At 42.0% G+C, this 16,765-nt stretch overlaps 1 protein-coding gene across 1 annotated transcript in view; it reads right to left on the minus strand.

Annotated features, from left to right (window-relative positions):
• The window catches only part of ERBIN (erbb2 interacting protein), a 225,326-nt gene that overhangs the window by 3,717 nt on the left and 204,844 nt on the right, over positions 1-16,765 (minus strand). The window contains exons 20-25 of the mRNA XM_018569304.1: positions 15,259-15,376; positions 12,585-12,768; positions 10,763-12,278; positions 8,611-8,754; positions 1,125-1,238; positions 518-607 (exon numbers count right to left, since the gene is read on the minus strand). Of these exons, the coding sequence (XP_018424806.1) occupies positions 518-607; positions 1,125-1,238; positions 8,611-8,754; positions 10,763-12,278; positions 12,585-12,768; positions 15,259-15,376 (2,166 nt within the window). The remainder of the gene's footprint in view (positions 1-517; positions 608-1,124; positions 1,239-8,610; positions 8,755-10,762; positions 12,279-12,584; positions 12,769-15,258; positions 15,377-16,765) is intronic.

Consider the following 16,765-nt stretch of genomic DNA (forward strand, 5'->3'; position numbering starts at 1 on the left):
AAATGCCTGTTCACACCATCTCTAGACCGCAACGTTTTTTAATCTGCACTAAAAACTCTCACACAGTAATTTCAATGGTTTTAAATGAGGCTAGTTAACACCAATGTGTTCAGTTCCAGAACTTATAAAACAATAGAGCATGCTGCATTTTTTCACACTGGAACACACAAAAACACAGGTAAATGTACCAGGATGCACTGAAACATATGTAAAACCCAAGCAAGGCCAATAAAAATTAAAAAAAAAAGCTTCAGAACGCATCAAAAATACATACAGTGCATAAATCCATATGCAGAAACACATCCAGATTCTGTCTGGAGAGTGAACAGGCCCGAAACAATTCAGTTCTTTTAGTGCGGAGAAGCAGGATTAGGCCTGGGGAGTATTTGTATTGTTTAGCAGCATTACATTTGTTTAGAGATACAAACTATGGCAGGCACAACACTCACTTTATATGCAAACACTGACTCTAAAAATATGGAGGCTGTTGGCAGCTGCTTTGGCATGGAGATCTTACCATTGATGGCTGGGCAGGGTAATGCTGGAGCTGGCTATAGTTGCTCTGAGATCTTGACGGTGGGCCCATCTGTCCGTTGCTCATATGCATCTGAAAATCAATTTACATATCAAGGTGGTGTCGAATGCACTGTCTCCTGGGTCTCTGCAATACTGCTCTATATTTATTAATGCAACCAAGCCATAAAATGACGGGTGCAGAATCATTACAATGCATGAATAGTTGTGTGTCTAGCTTCTTTTTTAAATTCTCCCATCTACTGGACAACATTAGCAATCCAACAGTTTGAGAAGTACCTCTAAGCAGATCTAGAATGTGTGCATGGTTAAAGTAAAAATTGCTGCAATAGTGACAAATGTATCACAAAATCATGTTGCAAATGTCTTTTCAAACTTACAGAAAATACTTTGATAAACACATCCCAGTCAGATTTGCATTGCATAGACATCTTAATTACTCTGCATCTATCTTGGTATGTTTCCTCTGTAGCATGTCATTTTACATGTAGAGAACTATTCCCAGTGACATGGCACAAGGTGAAACAAGACTAAATAAAATAATGTAGTCGAAGCAACCAACAGTGTTTTAGGCATAAATTCATTGTTACCTTTTTCACACCATCAACAGAACTCTCCTTGTGGAGCAAGGTCGCATAATTTTGCTGTCCGGGCCCAAACACATCATCCTGTGCAGGTTCTCCTGTGCTGCCAGCAGTTGGGTGCTGTCAGTAAACAGAAAAAAACATTACATACGAAATATGGTGTATGAGGGGTTCCCAACCAACAGCTCGTGAGTTACATATGAGCCTCTGACCCCTTTGATGTTTGCTTCCAATGCTTGTAAGCTCTCCTCCGGAATACCCTTCCTAATCTGAAAACTTGGCTACCCTATTCACTTCTCCTCTTAAAGTTCAACAAATTTCCTAGCAACATATGGCACCATCTAAATACCTGTGTGCTCAGCACTGCTAGACCACTGGTTTTCGCGAACAAAAACCACAATAATCTTAAATGTTTTTTTACCTCTATGCTTGATATTGATCATTGATTTGACCCCATTACCTATCAGTTAATCAAAAGAACATTCTGGAAAAAACATTTTTTGAACAAAAATTCTATTGGCCAGCTTTAGACAGATGGAAACTCCTCTAATCTACAGACTGCTACCTGTTCTCAGGTTAAAGGAGACCTATGACATAAACTAGCGTCCACCCATGAACCAAATCTCAGTATACCACGAGCTACAGCTCGCGGTATACTGAGACCGGGACGGATCCTGACAGAGCCACCCAGCTGCGTGATTGACAGCTGGCTCTGCCTATCTAGAGGCAGAGCCAGCTGTACCCGCCCCTCCCCCGTTCGTTCCTCCAGTCAGCGCTGGAGGAACGGAGCGGGGAGGGGGGAGAATCCCTGCAGAGAGCCGTGAGTGACAGTCATGGCTCTCTGCAGGGACAGGATCGAGAAGTGAGCGAGAGCGACGGTATGTGTTCACTCACTTCCCGATCTATTGACCCAACGTGTGACAGTTTTATTGTCACACGTCGGCTCGAACTATTAGGTTGAGTGGAAATCACTCACCTCATAGTTCTCCTTTAATGGACCGTGAACTACAGGCATTGAATTACACTGCAATGCTTTCTTGTCCAATCACCTATTTTCCATCAGCCATCCTGTGTCAAAAACATGGAATGGAAACACCTCTGTGAAATAACTTTTAGTGTAGCTCACCATCATTGTTTATGTGTAAATGTGGCTCATGAACACAGACGGCTGTTCTCTTATGATCAATTAGTTTATTATTATATGTATTGCTTACTTACAACTATCACATTCCAACCACTTTAGCAAACTGTATTCTGTTATGCTAAATGTCGTGGGGTTATATAGGGAGTCCACACTTGACTTGTCTGTAGCAAGGAGATTAAAGGAGAACTATGAGGTGAGTGCTTTTCACTCACCTCATAGTTCTAGCCGACCTGTGACAATGAGACTGTCACAGGTCGGCTCAGTAGATCGGGAGTTGAGCGAACACATACCGGGTTCGCTCGCCTCTCGATCCTGTCACGGCTCTCTGCCATGACAGGGGAGGGGCTGGATTCCCCTCTCCGATCTGACAGCGCTGACTGGCGGAACGGACGGGGCGGGTACAGCTGGCTCTGCCTCTAGATAGGCAGAGCCAGCTGTCACTCACGCAGCTGGGCGGATCCCGTCATCTAAGTCGGGATCCGCTTCGGCTGCGGCGTCTCAGTATACCGTGAGCTGTAGCTCACGGTATACTGAGCTTAGGGTAACGGGAGGACGCTAGTTTGTGTCCTCCCGTTACCCTAAGGAGAACTATGGGGAAAAACACTGACCCCATAGTTCTCCTTTAATGGCTGCTATTTTCTACTCCTCTTGCACTGTAAGTCACTTTGTTCTTTACTTGACTTGCTGTTTTGTCAGTTCTTTGTACAATAAACTGGAAAAAACTACAGAACATTGTTCTTTAATAAAAAAAAGGTGGTTCACGAGCTGGAGGTTGGTACCTTTGTTGTCCTTGAAAACAGACCTCCAAAGCAAAACCTTTTTTTTTTAGTTCTGGGTAGGGAGGAGGTGTTCCCACGACACAACCAGAAGTGAAGGGAAAGCGTTCAGCATCTTGCAGAGCATCTTGCCCCCACTTTATCCAAAACTAAAACAAGTCTGGCCTAGAGCTCTGTTTTAAGAATGATTATGTTTTATTGATGTTATTATGCTGGCTTGAATTATTGATTAGGTGTAAGACACAGATTAGACAATCAGCATCAAAAACAATGATTAGGTATAAGATATGGACTGATGATTAAGATCCTTATAAAAAAAAGCCTGACAAACAATTAAACAGGATTGCACACATTTCATTACAAATAATCAGCATTTAAAATCTGTAGCTTACCCAAAACTCAGAACGGGTTTGGTAGATGCTACATTCAGCAGCTAATGGCTTCTTTTGTTTCTCAGGGACTCTGCTAGTGAAATCTCTATACTTCATGATCTAGACACATACCGGCAATACCAGAGGGGCCCAATCTCCCAACTGGATTTGTCATTTTTTTATAGTCTAGATACACAGACCCATCCTCGAGCAGTAGGAATGAGACCAGGGGGGAAGGAACAAAGCTAGAAACTATGGTGGGGAGACCTTGCTAATGGAGTTCCAAAACATTTTCCAAGCCAGTCAGACTACAGTACTCATATAATTCAATGTCACTTTTTGGGTCATCTGTCCTTGCAAAGGAAAGCGGCCATAAGAAAATTACCCAGACTGGCATTGCAGACCTCTTTTCAGAAATGCTAACTTCCTGGCTGTTTTTGAACTTCAATACTGTGAGTCACTGAGCTTGACCAAGCATGCAGCAAGTGAATTCAGAACATCTGATCTGCATACATGTTCAAATTCAATGACCTAGTAAGCACTGACGCTAGCATGGCAATCAGACAATTAACGTTTTCATTAAGAGGTCATTAAGGAGGATTTATCCTGAAAATTAGGGAATATTGGTGCTGTTTCAGGATGGCTAAGTTCAATGTCCATTGGCAACTACTCTGCTAAATAGTAACTACAGGGGCAGCATTTATTGTAGTGACTTTGTAAAAAAAAAAACATTTTGTAGCATTCAGTAACAGCTTGGTTTACAAAGTAACAATGAATGTAATGACCAAGGTAATGCAAAGGGCATTGTGTTAATATATGTTAATAAGGTAACTGTTTACTTCATAAGGCAGTATAAAAGGGCAGTAACCCATTGCAACCAGATTCAGGCAATATTTTCAGATGAGTTTCAAATGAATAAGCTTTCACATCTCATATGTGAAAACCTGATTGAATATACCCGGATTACTGCACTTTGCACTAAAAGTGATAATACCAATTGGAGAAAGCAGCAGTGTAAAGCTCCCCATAGACCTCAGAGGGCGAGAGGTCACACAAATACGATCCAGCCACTGGCACATTGCACTGCTCGCAGTAACACTCAGCCCAGGTAAGTGTTCATATTCATTCCTATTGGGGGGGCAGGAATGGTGTGGGCTATAGCCACCATCTTGATTGCCCCAATGGGATGATATGATAGAGCCTAAATCTGACATAGTCCTGTGCTAATGTCCCAGTGGAGAAGAAAGCAAAGTTAAACACAAAAAGCACAAGGGTTAACAAACTCACTGCATGCACAAGCAGAATATTTGAAGGAAATATTAGGATTAGAAGCAAGTAGGTTATGCTTGGTCACTGCAGCTTTTGCGCTACCAATGAGCAGATAAATAGTCATATCACTATCCAGGGCCTCTCTTGAAGGAATCCAAGCTTCTTGCATGTATTCTTGCCCTAGAAACCACTTCAGATGAGTGGACTGTGGCCAATTTATACTCAGAAGCCCAGTGACAGAACTAGACAAAGCCTAGGAGACAGAATGTCTTTAAAAAAATCCTAGAACTCTCCTAGAACTCCTAGAAAATCCTACAATTGCATGGTTTTCACAGTATCTGTACTGTCTGTAATAATCACTGAGGTTGCCAGCCTTTCTTAACCAGGGTTCCCCCTGAGGTTGCTATTAGTTCCCTGAGCAGTGAGCAGATTTGATCTCCCACCTACAGTGACCACCAATGCAAGGGTGAAACTTTCCACTAAACACCAAGTAAGGGGGTCATGTCTACACAGACCCCCAATGTTCAAGGACGCCACAATTTTTAAAAGGAGACGTATTGGGAGTGTAAAAATATACTCTTCCCAATACTTAAAGCCAGTTTGTGACACTACAGGTGTCACATGCCAGCTCTATAGGTCGTGAGCTGAGCGATCACACATCGCTGATCACTCAGCTCATGGTTTTCTCCATGCAAAGAGCAGTGACCGTGAGTCACCGATCCCCTGCATTTATTCCCCTCTCTGTTCCTCTGACGTTCATTGGAGGGACAGGCGGGAGGTGGCGGGAACTGCTGGCTCTAGATTGGTAGTGACAGCTGTCAATCAGGCAGCTGGGTGGATCGCAACAATATTGTTCTGATCTTTCCCGGCTGCAGAGTGGCTCTGTGCTGTCAGTAAATAGCAGGCAATAGACCTCTAGATGTTGAGTTTGGGTCACAGGAGGACATTAGTAAATGTCCGCCTGTGACTCAATAGAGGACTAAAGCACAAAAAAGGTTTGGCTTTAGTACTTCTAAAATACTTTCTTTCAGGAGGTTCAAGGTGGAGCTTCTGTGTACATGTGCGGAACAATATAGTTTTAACAAAACACTTATGAGATTGATTATCCGTGCGTGGCTGATCTTTAGCAACTGAGATTTGAGGTGTGAGTTGATGGGTTCCATCCAGCCAGTGGCTACAGACACAGCCATATTTTGGAAGCTTAGGAGTGGCAACTTCTTCTGGTCCACAATTTGAACTGTCTCAGAATAATCAATTTTAGCAGGGGTTCCCTAAGACTGAAAATTATTTTAAGGGGTCTACAAGGTGAATGGTTTGAGAAAGGTTGTGTTAGACGGTGTAAGGGAGGTGGTGGCACCATGTAAATCTCATTAAAAGAGAATACCTGATGTCGATCTCTACATGTATTGCCGTCAGTAAATGTGCATGTTCCTTAGCTATTTGAGTGGAAATATGTATTGAAATTTAGATGTAAGCTGCCATCGCTTGACTCCATTGGAAAAAGTGTATGTGAGCTATACCTGGAGGAAGCACCCAGGAGGAAAAAGTCAAAGGAACCAAATATGGATTCTTTCATTTGCAAAGAATGAACAGAAAAGGCACAAAACTTTAATCCGTAGTTCAACGTTTTGGGGGATTGGAGCACAAACACCAAGAAAATAGTTTGCAAGTGTTTCTAAAAAGTTGCTTTCGGTGCCTTTTCTTTAAAATTTTGTTAGTAGTAGTATTGTTTTTCTATTAGTTAATGCCAATGAAAGCTATTGTCTCTTGGCTGCTTTCAGTGACACTCTCTTTACTTGTGATGAATGACATTAAAAAACTAACCTCATATGTTGGCAGCAGGCACCACCTAAAGCCTGAGGATCTGGCTGGCTTTTATTTAGGTAGGATAACATTTCACCACAGGCCGCAAGAAATCCTATGCAAATCTTGACTTTTCAGAAAGTCACATTTGGGCAGAAACGCAATTAAATGTAGGTACTAGGGATGGACCGATATATCGGCCGCCGAAACATATCGGCCGAAAATGGCACTTTTGGCTAAATGCCGAAAGTGCCATTTTCCTGCCGATACATCGGCACATCCCAGGTTTCTCTCCTCCCCGCTGGGCGCTGCTCTGTGTCCCAGCATGGAGGAGAGAAAGTGACAGCAGGCCGAGCTCTGCGGGACAAGAGCGCTGTGAGCTGCCGGCGTCTCTCCTCCCACAACGCTCGGTCGCCTATAACAGTGCGGCAGAGTGGTGTGTGGGCGGAGACAGCGCTGTCACAGGAGGCTGGGCTCTCCTCTTGCACCGCTCACTCAGCCTCTGACAGTGTGTGCCAGAGAGGAGAGCGAGATACAAACACTCAGCGATCAGTGATAAAAGTTTATAAAAAATAAATAAAAATAAAATATTTTGAAAAACTGTAAAAATTTAAATAAAAACATTTTCGGTATCGGTTTCGGCCTGACAATTTTTTCTATTGTGGTTTCGTTTCGGTTTTTAAATTTCTATTTCGGTGCACCTCTAGTAGGTACCTCTAGGCAATCCAAGACCTTGTGTTAAACTGTGGCATGTGATACGTAGATTGAATTTCTCAAAGTTCACAAGCTACATTCAATGATTTGGGGCTCCAGGGAACCTTGAAAGCTCCTTTGATGTTAGTCAGTGGGATCTGTCACCATATTGCTATCATTTGGCAAATATGGTCAAAATACAAAATGACATTTCTGAGGTAGTCTGTCAACAGCATTTATACAGCAGTATTTGCTTTTTCTGAGCCCCTCTTGTAATTTTATTACCTATTAATCCTGCCAGTAGATCTCTAAACTAATGACCTGTACAGGCTTTTGAAATGTCGCCTATGGACAATTTGGGGTGCTGTATTTTGTTGCAGTGTCACAGACGCACACAATTTTTAACATGGGCATGTTGGATATCTATTTAATTATCGTAACCTCATCTTTTATATTTAATTTTTTTTAAAGGGGTATTTTATTGTGTTTTGTGGCACTAAAATTAACTTTTAAGTGCATTTTTTACAAAATTTTGGGGTTTAATAAAGAGTTGAGCTAATATCATGAGGCAGAAAAATTTGCAATTGCAATCATTTTATTCTACAGGGTCTGTGCTTTCAGAAAATATATAATGCGGGATACTCTTGGCAGCGAAAATGTTAAACCACATGAATAAAATGTGACCCTTGTAAGCACTCCACCAGTGTGACATGGTTGATCCTAAATAACCCTGTAACTGCAACACTTGCTGGAAAGCTTGGCCTGTTACAAAAAGTGAAAAAATATTATTTATTACAGGTATTTATAAAGAGCCAACAATTTACACAGCTGTTATATCAGTTCTAAAGCCAAGAGCAGCAGGTAATAAAACTATGTTATAAGGGAAACTGAGAAACAGAAAAACGTCTGTGTTAATATGCTACTGACAGACTGATGAATAATTATTATTTTGCCTGTAATTACACTTTGAATTAAAACTGGTTGTGCAAACTTGGATCTGAGTGCCTATAACCACCTGTACTGTTACCTACATTGGCCGATGGGGGGAGGACCAGGTTACCCTAAGGGGAAATGATGTGGGTTTTTTTTTTACAACTGTCAGAAGTGCTAGTTACTCCACACAACGATTTTCTAACCTGCTTAAAAATCTCTACCAGATTATGAAGATGGAAGCAACCAATTTAACATTGCAGCAAGTTGATGTAAATTGGTTTCATTGCCAGTTGTCACCAGTCAGATATCTGCTTGTCTATAGTCAGACATATACTTGGAGACACATCTGCTCATATCAGCGCACATTAGTAGAATATGAACGCAATATTGAACTAGAATTAGAGTTACACAGATTAGGTTTAGAATTTCCAATTAGAACAATTCTTTCCAGATTGTATTGCACTTTTCATTATTATCCTAAGACAGGCACAGGAAGTACTCACACGAAGTATGTGAACACCAGAACCTCTTCTGTCAGCAACACTCAAGGCAACATTGCCTTGGCTGCCATGCAGATCCCTAGAGCTGCCATACACAGAGCTGCTAGATGCAGTGTAAGTGGAATTAAAGGACCGTGACAGCATGCTCTGAATAGAGAGGAATAAATGTAACAACACAGATTAGTAAAGCATGCATATACAACCAACAATGGGTTACTCGCACATCCACTCAACACATTTCCGTGTCATGCGCATCTCATGCAAATACAAACACAGCAGTGTGGGTCAGTCAGCGTCCTATACCATTAACCCAAAATAAGGACATGCAACCTTCAGGTGACCCAACAAACAATAGAAACATTACAGTTACTAAACACATAACACACACAAATCCAATGCAACAGAATAATGGGAACTGGCGAGAAGGTAACAGTTTCTTCTTTCAGCTACTGACGCTAAAAAAAATGACTGCTGGCTTCCTTGATTTTATAAATCAACCCCATTATGTTTAGAGATGGGAAGAAGGAGGGGGAACACAAGAGCCCGTCTTCACTTTCATGGTAATTCTATTTTCAGCAATGGCTCTTTTTTTATAGGTAATGACAGCAATTGTGGCTAAGTAGGTTTGCAGCAATACCAGTACATGGCCACTGGGTGGCAGTAAAGTATCATGAATGCAATGAAGATATAAATAATATGCGTGTTGTTCTCTTTACCAATAAAACACACACATTTTCCATTTGTTTTACTATTTATATTTCTTTTACAGATCAGTGCTAGTGTTTGTAAATGCATATGCGCATGCATGTGTCTTCTGCACGCCTTTATTACATGTTCAGCAGTGCTTACAGTAACCCGGTCAGGTGATCAAACTAAAAATAGCTAAAAATAGCATCAAAATCTAACTGAGGTGCTCACAAGACCTACAGAATGCAATCTAGGAATGGTCAGTCACAGGCACGCACTATACATGGGACCCCGACTCAAAACTAAACCCTGCCCCCCGAACCTGGATCCCTAACCAAAATTGTCTACTGGCCACCGAAGCTCATATTAGACTTCTGAATAGAGGAATAAGGTTTAAATCAGAGAGAGGTTGGGGGTTAGCTCACAATCAGAAGCCAAGGCAATTTGAATAGTGTGGGCATATGATCAAGGGGTTACACAGGTACTAGAAAAGTTGAGATGTATTGAACACTAACAATCACCTGAGAGGTCACATCACCCTTCAAGTGCACATGCTTTTCACACTAAATACCAGAGTACATTATAGGCAGTTTCCTCTCATTTTAAATAGGGGCTGCATAACAGGTAGATATTTATGTTGCACCTATTTTGGTGCATCAATAAACATAAACACGTCATGTGCTCCTCATTCATAATGACAAGGCACAGCTCAGGCATCTGACAGCTGCCGTCACAGAGTATCACAACTGTGAACATTACTAGTCTATATCCCACCCTATATGAGTGTGGCAATGTTATATACAGTTTCTGTTGTTTCAGACGAGGTTTAAATTATTCTAGAGAAATAAAATGCAAAAGAGATATTTTATAGAGACTCTGTTGTATCAAGGGGGGGGGGGAGCAAAAGGAAGGTATAAAGTGTGAGCAAAACCTTGCTGTTACGGCTGAATAGTGGGCCATAGTGACAGGCAAGAAATGCACTTCCAAAAGTGCCAACGCATGCTTGATTTTCTCTGCCTCCTTCACGGTCATACTGGGGCCAGTAAGGCTTCCCACCATAGGACCAAAAGGAATGTGTGGGGGCGGGAGGTAGCAGCACAAGTGCAAGTCAGAATGGACAGGATTCAGCCGTTACAGCGGTGGCTGCATCAGATAAGTGCACCTATAGGTGCCTGCACCTCATACCTAGAGCAGTTTCCCCTGCTCTAGGTATCCCCCCCCCCCAATAAGTATAAACCAGAATAGGTCTAAAACATTAACACATGCATTGCTCTATTGTTAGGCATCTGCTATGTTTTGTAAAATGTAGACAACATTACACTGATAAAGCTGACTGCTGCCCACATTAGCTGACCAGACTTTCATTTTCTGCTATGAGCAGCACAGACAGTTCATTGCATCACGCTCAGTAATGAGAGTTTCGGTAATTTCCTAAAGAGAAGTCTTTAAGGTAATCTGTTGCTCTTACCTTTTCAAGCTTTTTTGCCTCTATGTGCCGCAAGACCTGCTCTCTCCAGTCATGAGGTACCTTACTCCTGCCTGGGGCGTCCAGCAAGGAGTGCTCCGAACTAACCCTAGCATTTGGCTTTTTAGTGGGACTAGTCCGAGAGTAGTTAAAATCACTAACAGACATTGTTCTCTCAGGAATATCATTAACGGAAGGCCGTGCGCTCTGTGGTCTGGGCACATTGGGACCATCAATGCTATATGTCCTGGCTGAGAGCGGTCTCTGTGGGCCTGGTATCATGTGTTGAGGTCTGCCCATTGAATGAATGTCTCTGTAAGTCATATAGTCTCCTTCGGGTACAACAATCCTCCTTGTGGGACCTGTGTCGCCCAGGGACATAGAAGCATTAGAAGAGACGCTGCCTTGTCTCTGCAGAGTGTTACGGCTTACACCCTGGTGGAGCCGATCATTGGGGGACACTGCCCATGCCTCCACGTGCCTTGGTCCCATCCTCTGGTGTACACCGTACATGTTACCGGCCCTCACATTGTTATGATTAGAAAAGTTCATATTGGCAGAGTGTTTGATGTAGCTGGGGCTATCTAAGCTGTCGGACATATGGAAGCGTGGAGGAGGCAAGGTTCCTTGATCCATTGAGGCCATTTGTTTCTGTGTCCACAAATTATCTTTGGCTGCAGCACTACCGCTACTGTACTGAACATTATATTGAGGCACAGCAGACAACTGGGGTCCCGGAGGACCTCTCATTGGATACGGTGCCTCCGGGTTGTGGTTGGAATCAAATTTAAACACGGTTTTCTTTCCGGCAGATACCAAATCCGACGAGGAAGATGAACTAGAGAACACTTGCAATGGCTGATCATACAAAAAAGTTGCTGATTTGCTCCTAACAATATTTTGTCCTTCACCACTTGCCCCTGCTGACTTGCTAACATACAATGGCTGCTGAGAGCCGCTGTCACTTAGGATGTCATAGATCCTTAGCTCTCCCATCTCAATGTTGTTTATGCTGTGAGATTTCACAACAGGACCCATAGAGTCTCCCAGCTGTGGAGACAAATCATCTGTGCTCTTTGAAACACACAAGTCAAAAGAAGGCACTGAATCCTCTGATACACTCCTGAAAGGCTCACTCATTTCTGGAGACATATCCTCATCTGGAGAGTGCCCATTAACCTTATTCATTGCACACATATTGGGGTAGGCCTTCCTGTTTTCCAGGAGTTGAGCCTCTTGTTTCTCATTATTGTTCAAAAATCCCTCTCCAGACCTCAATTCCTGCGAAATAAGCGGCCGCTTCAGAACATCCGGATGCACGCTCTCATCATTTGTGAGGTTATTGTTTATGTTGATTTGGTTCAAGTTGTGTGGTTTGTCTGCCGTATTATTGACTCTCTTCTCTTGAACCAAGTTCTCTTCACTGTCCAATGACGGGATCTCTGTAATTTGCCTCTCTTCAACATCTTTCAATTTTCCTCCATTATGTAAAAGGTTGTTCAAATTTTCATCTTCTTGTCTGTAAGCAGAACACAAGACTGTGAGGCCTAAATGACCCTGATTAAAAAAAAAAAGTGTGCAACCTTCCCAGCAAATAAATATGTACATACATGTTCTGTTACAGGTACAACTTGAATGTTTGCAATTGAAAAACGATTTATCTTTGCAGAAATACAGCTACAAGAAATGAGTGCTTGGATCACAGTATACCATGCTATAGTCTTTTTCCATCTTCCCTGAGTAGGTAAGCTATCTTCCCTCTATTTGAATCCTGGTTTAATCGTTAGCACATGGAATTACTTTAGTATCAATATTGGATACAGACCTTAATTTTATGCTCATCGCAATCCTAGATTCTTTTTCTGGCGAGCACAGGGAGGTATCATGGCTGCTGACGGTGTTCAATGAGACGGAGTCTGACATACGTGACGGTGAGGAACAATTACTGTTGTTCTGATTGCTGTTTTGGGTTATTTCGTCCGATAGAGAGTCTGAATCTTTAATATCATCTGAAAGATAAAAGATCAAGCCAGTCAGCACCGGGCAAACTGCCAAAACACAATGAAAAGAAGTTTGCAGCAATTAAAGAAAAAAAAAAAAAAGAAGAGTGGGACACTGAAAATGTAGGAGCCAATTTAAAGAAGATTTCTTCTACGCACCAATTTACCGCATATAATTTTATAAAAAAGTATTGTTCTCTTGCCTCTTACTGCCTGGAATATGTACAGCCATTGCTTTCTCCTCATGCCACAATGGAGTTGGACTCGGTAACAAAAGACATAGATGCACTGGGTGCTCTCATGTTCTGCTTTATACAAACTGCACAGTTATTGAGTATGATAAAGGCACAAATACAGACATGTGTGGATGTCCGGGACTGAACTGTATATTAGCGGCACACCCACTACAAATGCTGCAAGTAAAACTGTTACTTTTAACAGTTTTTGTGATTTCAGAGGTTAGTCAATTTCTTTTCTTGTTTAATAATACAGTGCAAAGACCAATGGTGTACAGCAAATCATTATAAACAATTAGAACAGTTTCATGTAACTAGACTGATGAGCGCTGCTCACTTTTTGTTCTTAGCACAATGTAAACAAATGAATTCCTTTGTGTTAAACAAAGCGCAAGGCAAATGTTGAACAATGCACATGACATACAAGCGGGTGCACAGCAGTAATAAACAAACAAGAACTGCAGCGGCAACCCTGACAGATGCTGCAACCTGTCTTCTTACAAGCCACAGGAATGCCGCCTTCTTTCACTGGGATTCTTTACTTATTAAAAGATGGAATAAAGAGTATGATTTTTATTGATTCGTAGTATGCAGATCATCCCTTTCTGAATAAGCTTTTTAGCAAGCTGAGCAGTTAAAGTGTAAGTTGTTATTCTTGTTTTTGATGGATAGGGGATGGATTAGAACACCATTAGAGAAATGTATCCTCACTTGCTGACAGTGGTTTCACCAGACAAGAAGTGTGGAAAAATCTGACACGGGTTTTAGCCTTTTTTACTGCAGAAAAGTACTTTAATTTCTCTCTGTGTTGCTGTGGGAAAGTTTCCCTCACATTCTGCCTGGTAAAACACTCTAACAGAGCCCTGAATAACACAAGGATTCTAACTAGGGATGCACCCACAATGGTTGATCGGTATCGAGTACCGATATTTTTTTTCCAGTACTCGCTGATACAGAGTATGGAGTACCGGTGCCTTGTGCCCAGATTATCAGGAAGTCGAGGCGGCGGATCATGACCCATTGCCCGGCTTCCTGATTGCCTGTGAAGCCGGTGTTCTAGCAAAAAAACACTGGCTTTAGAGGCTGCCAGGCTTCCTGACCAAATCAGGAAGCTGGGCGGCGAGTCATGAGGTGCCGACCGACTTTCTTATTGGTCAGGAAGCCAGGCTGCATAGCAACATGACCGGCCTCCCGGCTTCTGATTAGATAGGAAGCCGGCTTCACTTGTTCCTATGTAGCCTGGCTTCCTGACCAATAAGGAAGCCAGGAGGCTGGTCATTACATGCCGCCCAGCTTTCTGATTGGTTAGGAAGCTAAGCTGCTTAGCAACACGTGAAGCCGGCTTCCTAGCCAATCAGAAAGCCGGGAGGCAGGTCATTAGCCACCACCTGGATTCCTGATTGGAAAGGAAGTCGGCTCCATGCTCCCTTGAGCACTGCTGGTCAAAGAGAGTACTCGCCCATATACTCGTTATTGCCACCGATACTAGTATCGGTACATCCCTAATTCTAACCCTTCTTTATTATATCCTGCACTAAGCAGCTGAGGTATAAAAACTTCTGTCTACCCAATAGCTGTATAGAGTGAATGCCGTACACATGGCATCATTGCCACTAGGTGGAGCCAAGAAGCAGGGAATTTATATGCTCCTTGCCTCCATTTAGTGGCTATAATGCAATGCTAAATGGCATTCGCCCAGCTATACAACAGGTGGAAGTTTTGAACATCGATACCTAGAAAAAAAATGTAAAAAAAAGTTTTGGCTTGACATACACTTTAGGCGTTTTCCCATAGTGAACCATTCTTTTGGGTCCGAGTGCCAGGAAATGCTTGCTCGAGTTAGGGTTGCCCATTTTATTGGACTACCAGGTGAATAGATCTTTCCTACAGAAAGACCAACAGTAATGGTCCTCCATTGTACACACAGTAATTTCCAGTAATGGCCCTCCATTGTACACACAGTAATTTATAGTAATGGTCCTCCATTGTACGCACAGTAATTTATAGTAATGGTCCTCCATTGTACGCACAGTAATTTATAGTAATGGTCCTCCATTGTACGCACAGTAATTTATAGTAATGGTCCTCCATTGTACGCACAGTAATTTCCAATGAAATATCTAAACCGTTCTCTGCATAGAATAGAAAGTGATCACTTCTCAAATAGAATGTTTTGGAGAAACTCTATATGTAATGATAAATGCTTAAGCAGTCTAAGCCCTGCAAAGTCCACCTGTTGTATGCAGTGTATGGCAGTGCTCACCTTTCTTATTGTTGTTCAGTGCCACCACTTTCGGCTTATTCATGGACGTCTCAATAAGCGGTGGCCGCATTTCAGCCATCTTCATTTCTTCATCACATGACAAATCTTCAGATTCCTGCTGCAACACAAAGAAAAACATCTTTATTTTTCAGAAACCCATTTCTGAAATGAAACAAGAGTTTGTTTTGTTGCACTGGAATGTTGCAGTCAAAGTGATTGACTTGGAGTTGTTGCCCACAGCAACCAGATGTTTCAACATCTCCGAAGAAAGATGCAATCTGATTGGCTGGTTGCAATAAGTGACCGTGGAGGTGTCCCAAAATCGACAAATCAGATATTTAAATTTTCCAAATGAGAAAAAGATCACATCTGACTGCTTGGGGAACAGCTCCACTGCCATCAATGTTTTTCATAAATTATGGTTTAAAAAGCCAATAGCAAGAATTAGCTTTTCTTTGCCCTACAGCCGTCTATCTAATTTACACATCCCCTGGAAAATACCACTTGGAATCACAAAAAAATCATCTCTTATTACTGACACTGTGATCATGAGGCCCAATGTTCTCCGTTACAGGTTTGTAACTTTAGAATTAATCAGCGTTCCCCTTTCATCTTCTAACTTGCACTTGCAGAACAAATGCGAGAAGATAAATGAATGCCATGGGCAACACAGACAATTCGCCCTGACACATTCTGCCTTAAGGCTTTATCATACCTGGAAGAAGAGAACTGAGCTCTCAAAAATGTGCAATCTTCATCTGGAAATAAAAGGTATCAGTTCAACTCCAGAGTTCCCCAATTCTGTCATTAGAGGTCAGCACTCTGCTAGCGTGCTTCCTAGTTCACCTATAACACAGCACATCTATGACAAACGGAATGTGGCATGCTATACATACTGCACCTACAACTCTGCTTTCAGATCTCCTGACTGTCGAAAAAAGTTTCTCTTTAGGACGTCCAATGCAAATACGACTTAAATTAGCAACTTAAACTGTATTAAAGTGAAATATAGAATGCCCTTCCTAAAAGATTAGATAGAATCTTGGCCCTTAGGCACTCCGTGAACTCATCGCAGATGAAAGACCTCTTCAGAATAGAGATAATCAACCCTTACAACCCTTTATTTTTAGGTAGAAAGGGTGTCAAATTCCTAGTAAGCAGGGATGGAACATTTCAAACAGAAAAAGAACATGCAGAGCAAGAAATAAGGATTTCAGCAGAGTAAAATATGGTTACACCCAATCTTGTTTTAAAGATCTGTAAAATCTGCATCAGTAATTTCAATCAATTAACTTTCAAATGAAATGCACTTACCCTTTGTTACTCAGCACTTTAAAAGAAACATTTTCCCCGGAGTTCTTCTTTAAAGAACTCTGGGCAGAAATGTTATGAACACTTGCAGTAGGACTACCCTTGCACCGCAAGGGTTAACTGCTAATGTCCCTTGGCGTACTCACATGCTATACACTATATTGGACGTTATGACTCAAGGATTTCTAGAGGGGAG

This window comes from Nanorana parkeri, unplaced genomic scaffold (assembly GCF_000935625.1).
Source record: "Nanorana parkeri isolate BGI_ZX_2015 unplaced genomic scaffold, ASM93562v1 scaffold34, whole genome shotgun sequence".
Taxonomy (NCBI): Eukaryota; Metazoa; Chordata; class Amphibia; order Anura; family Dicroglossidae; genus Nanorana; species Nanorana parkeri.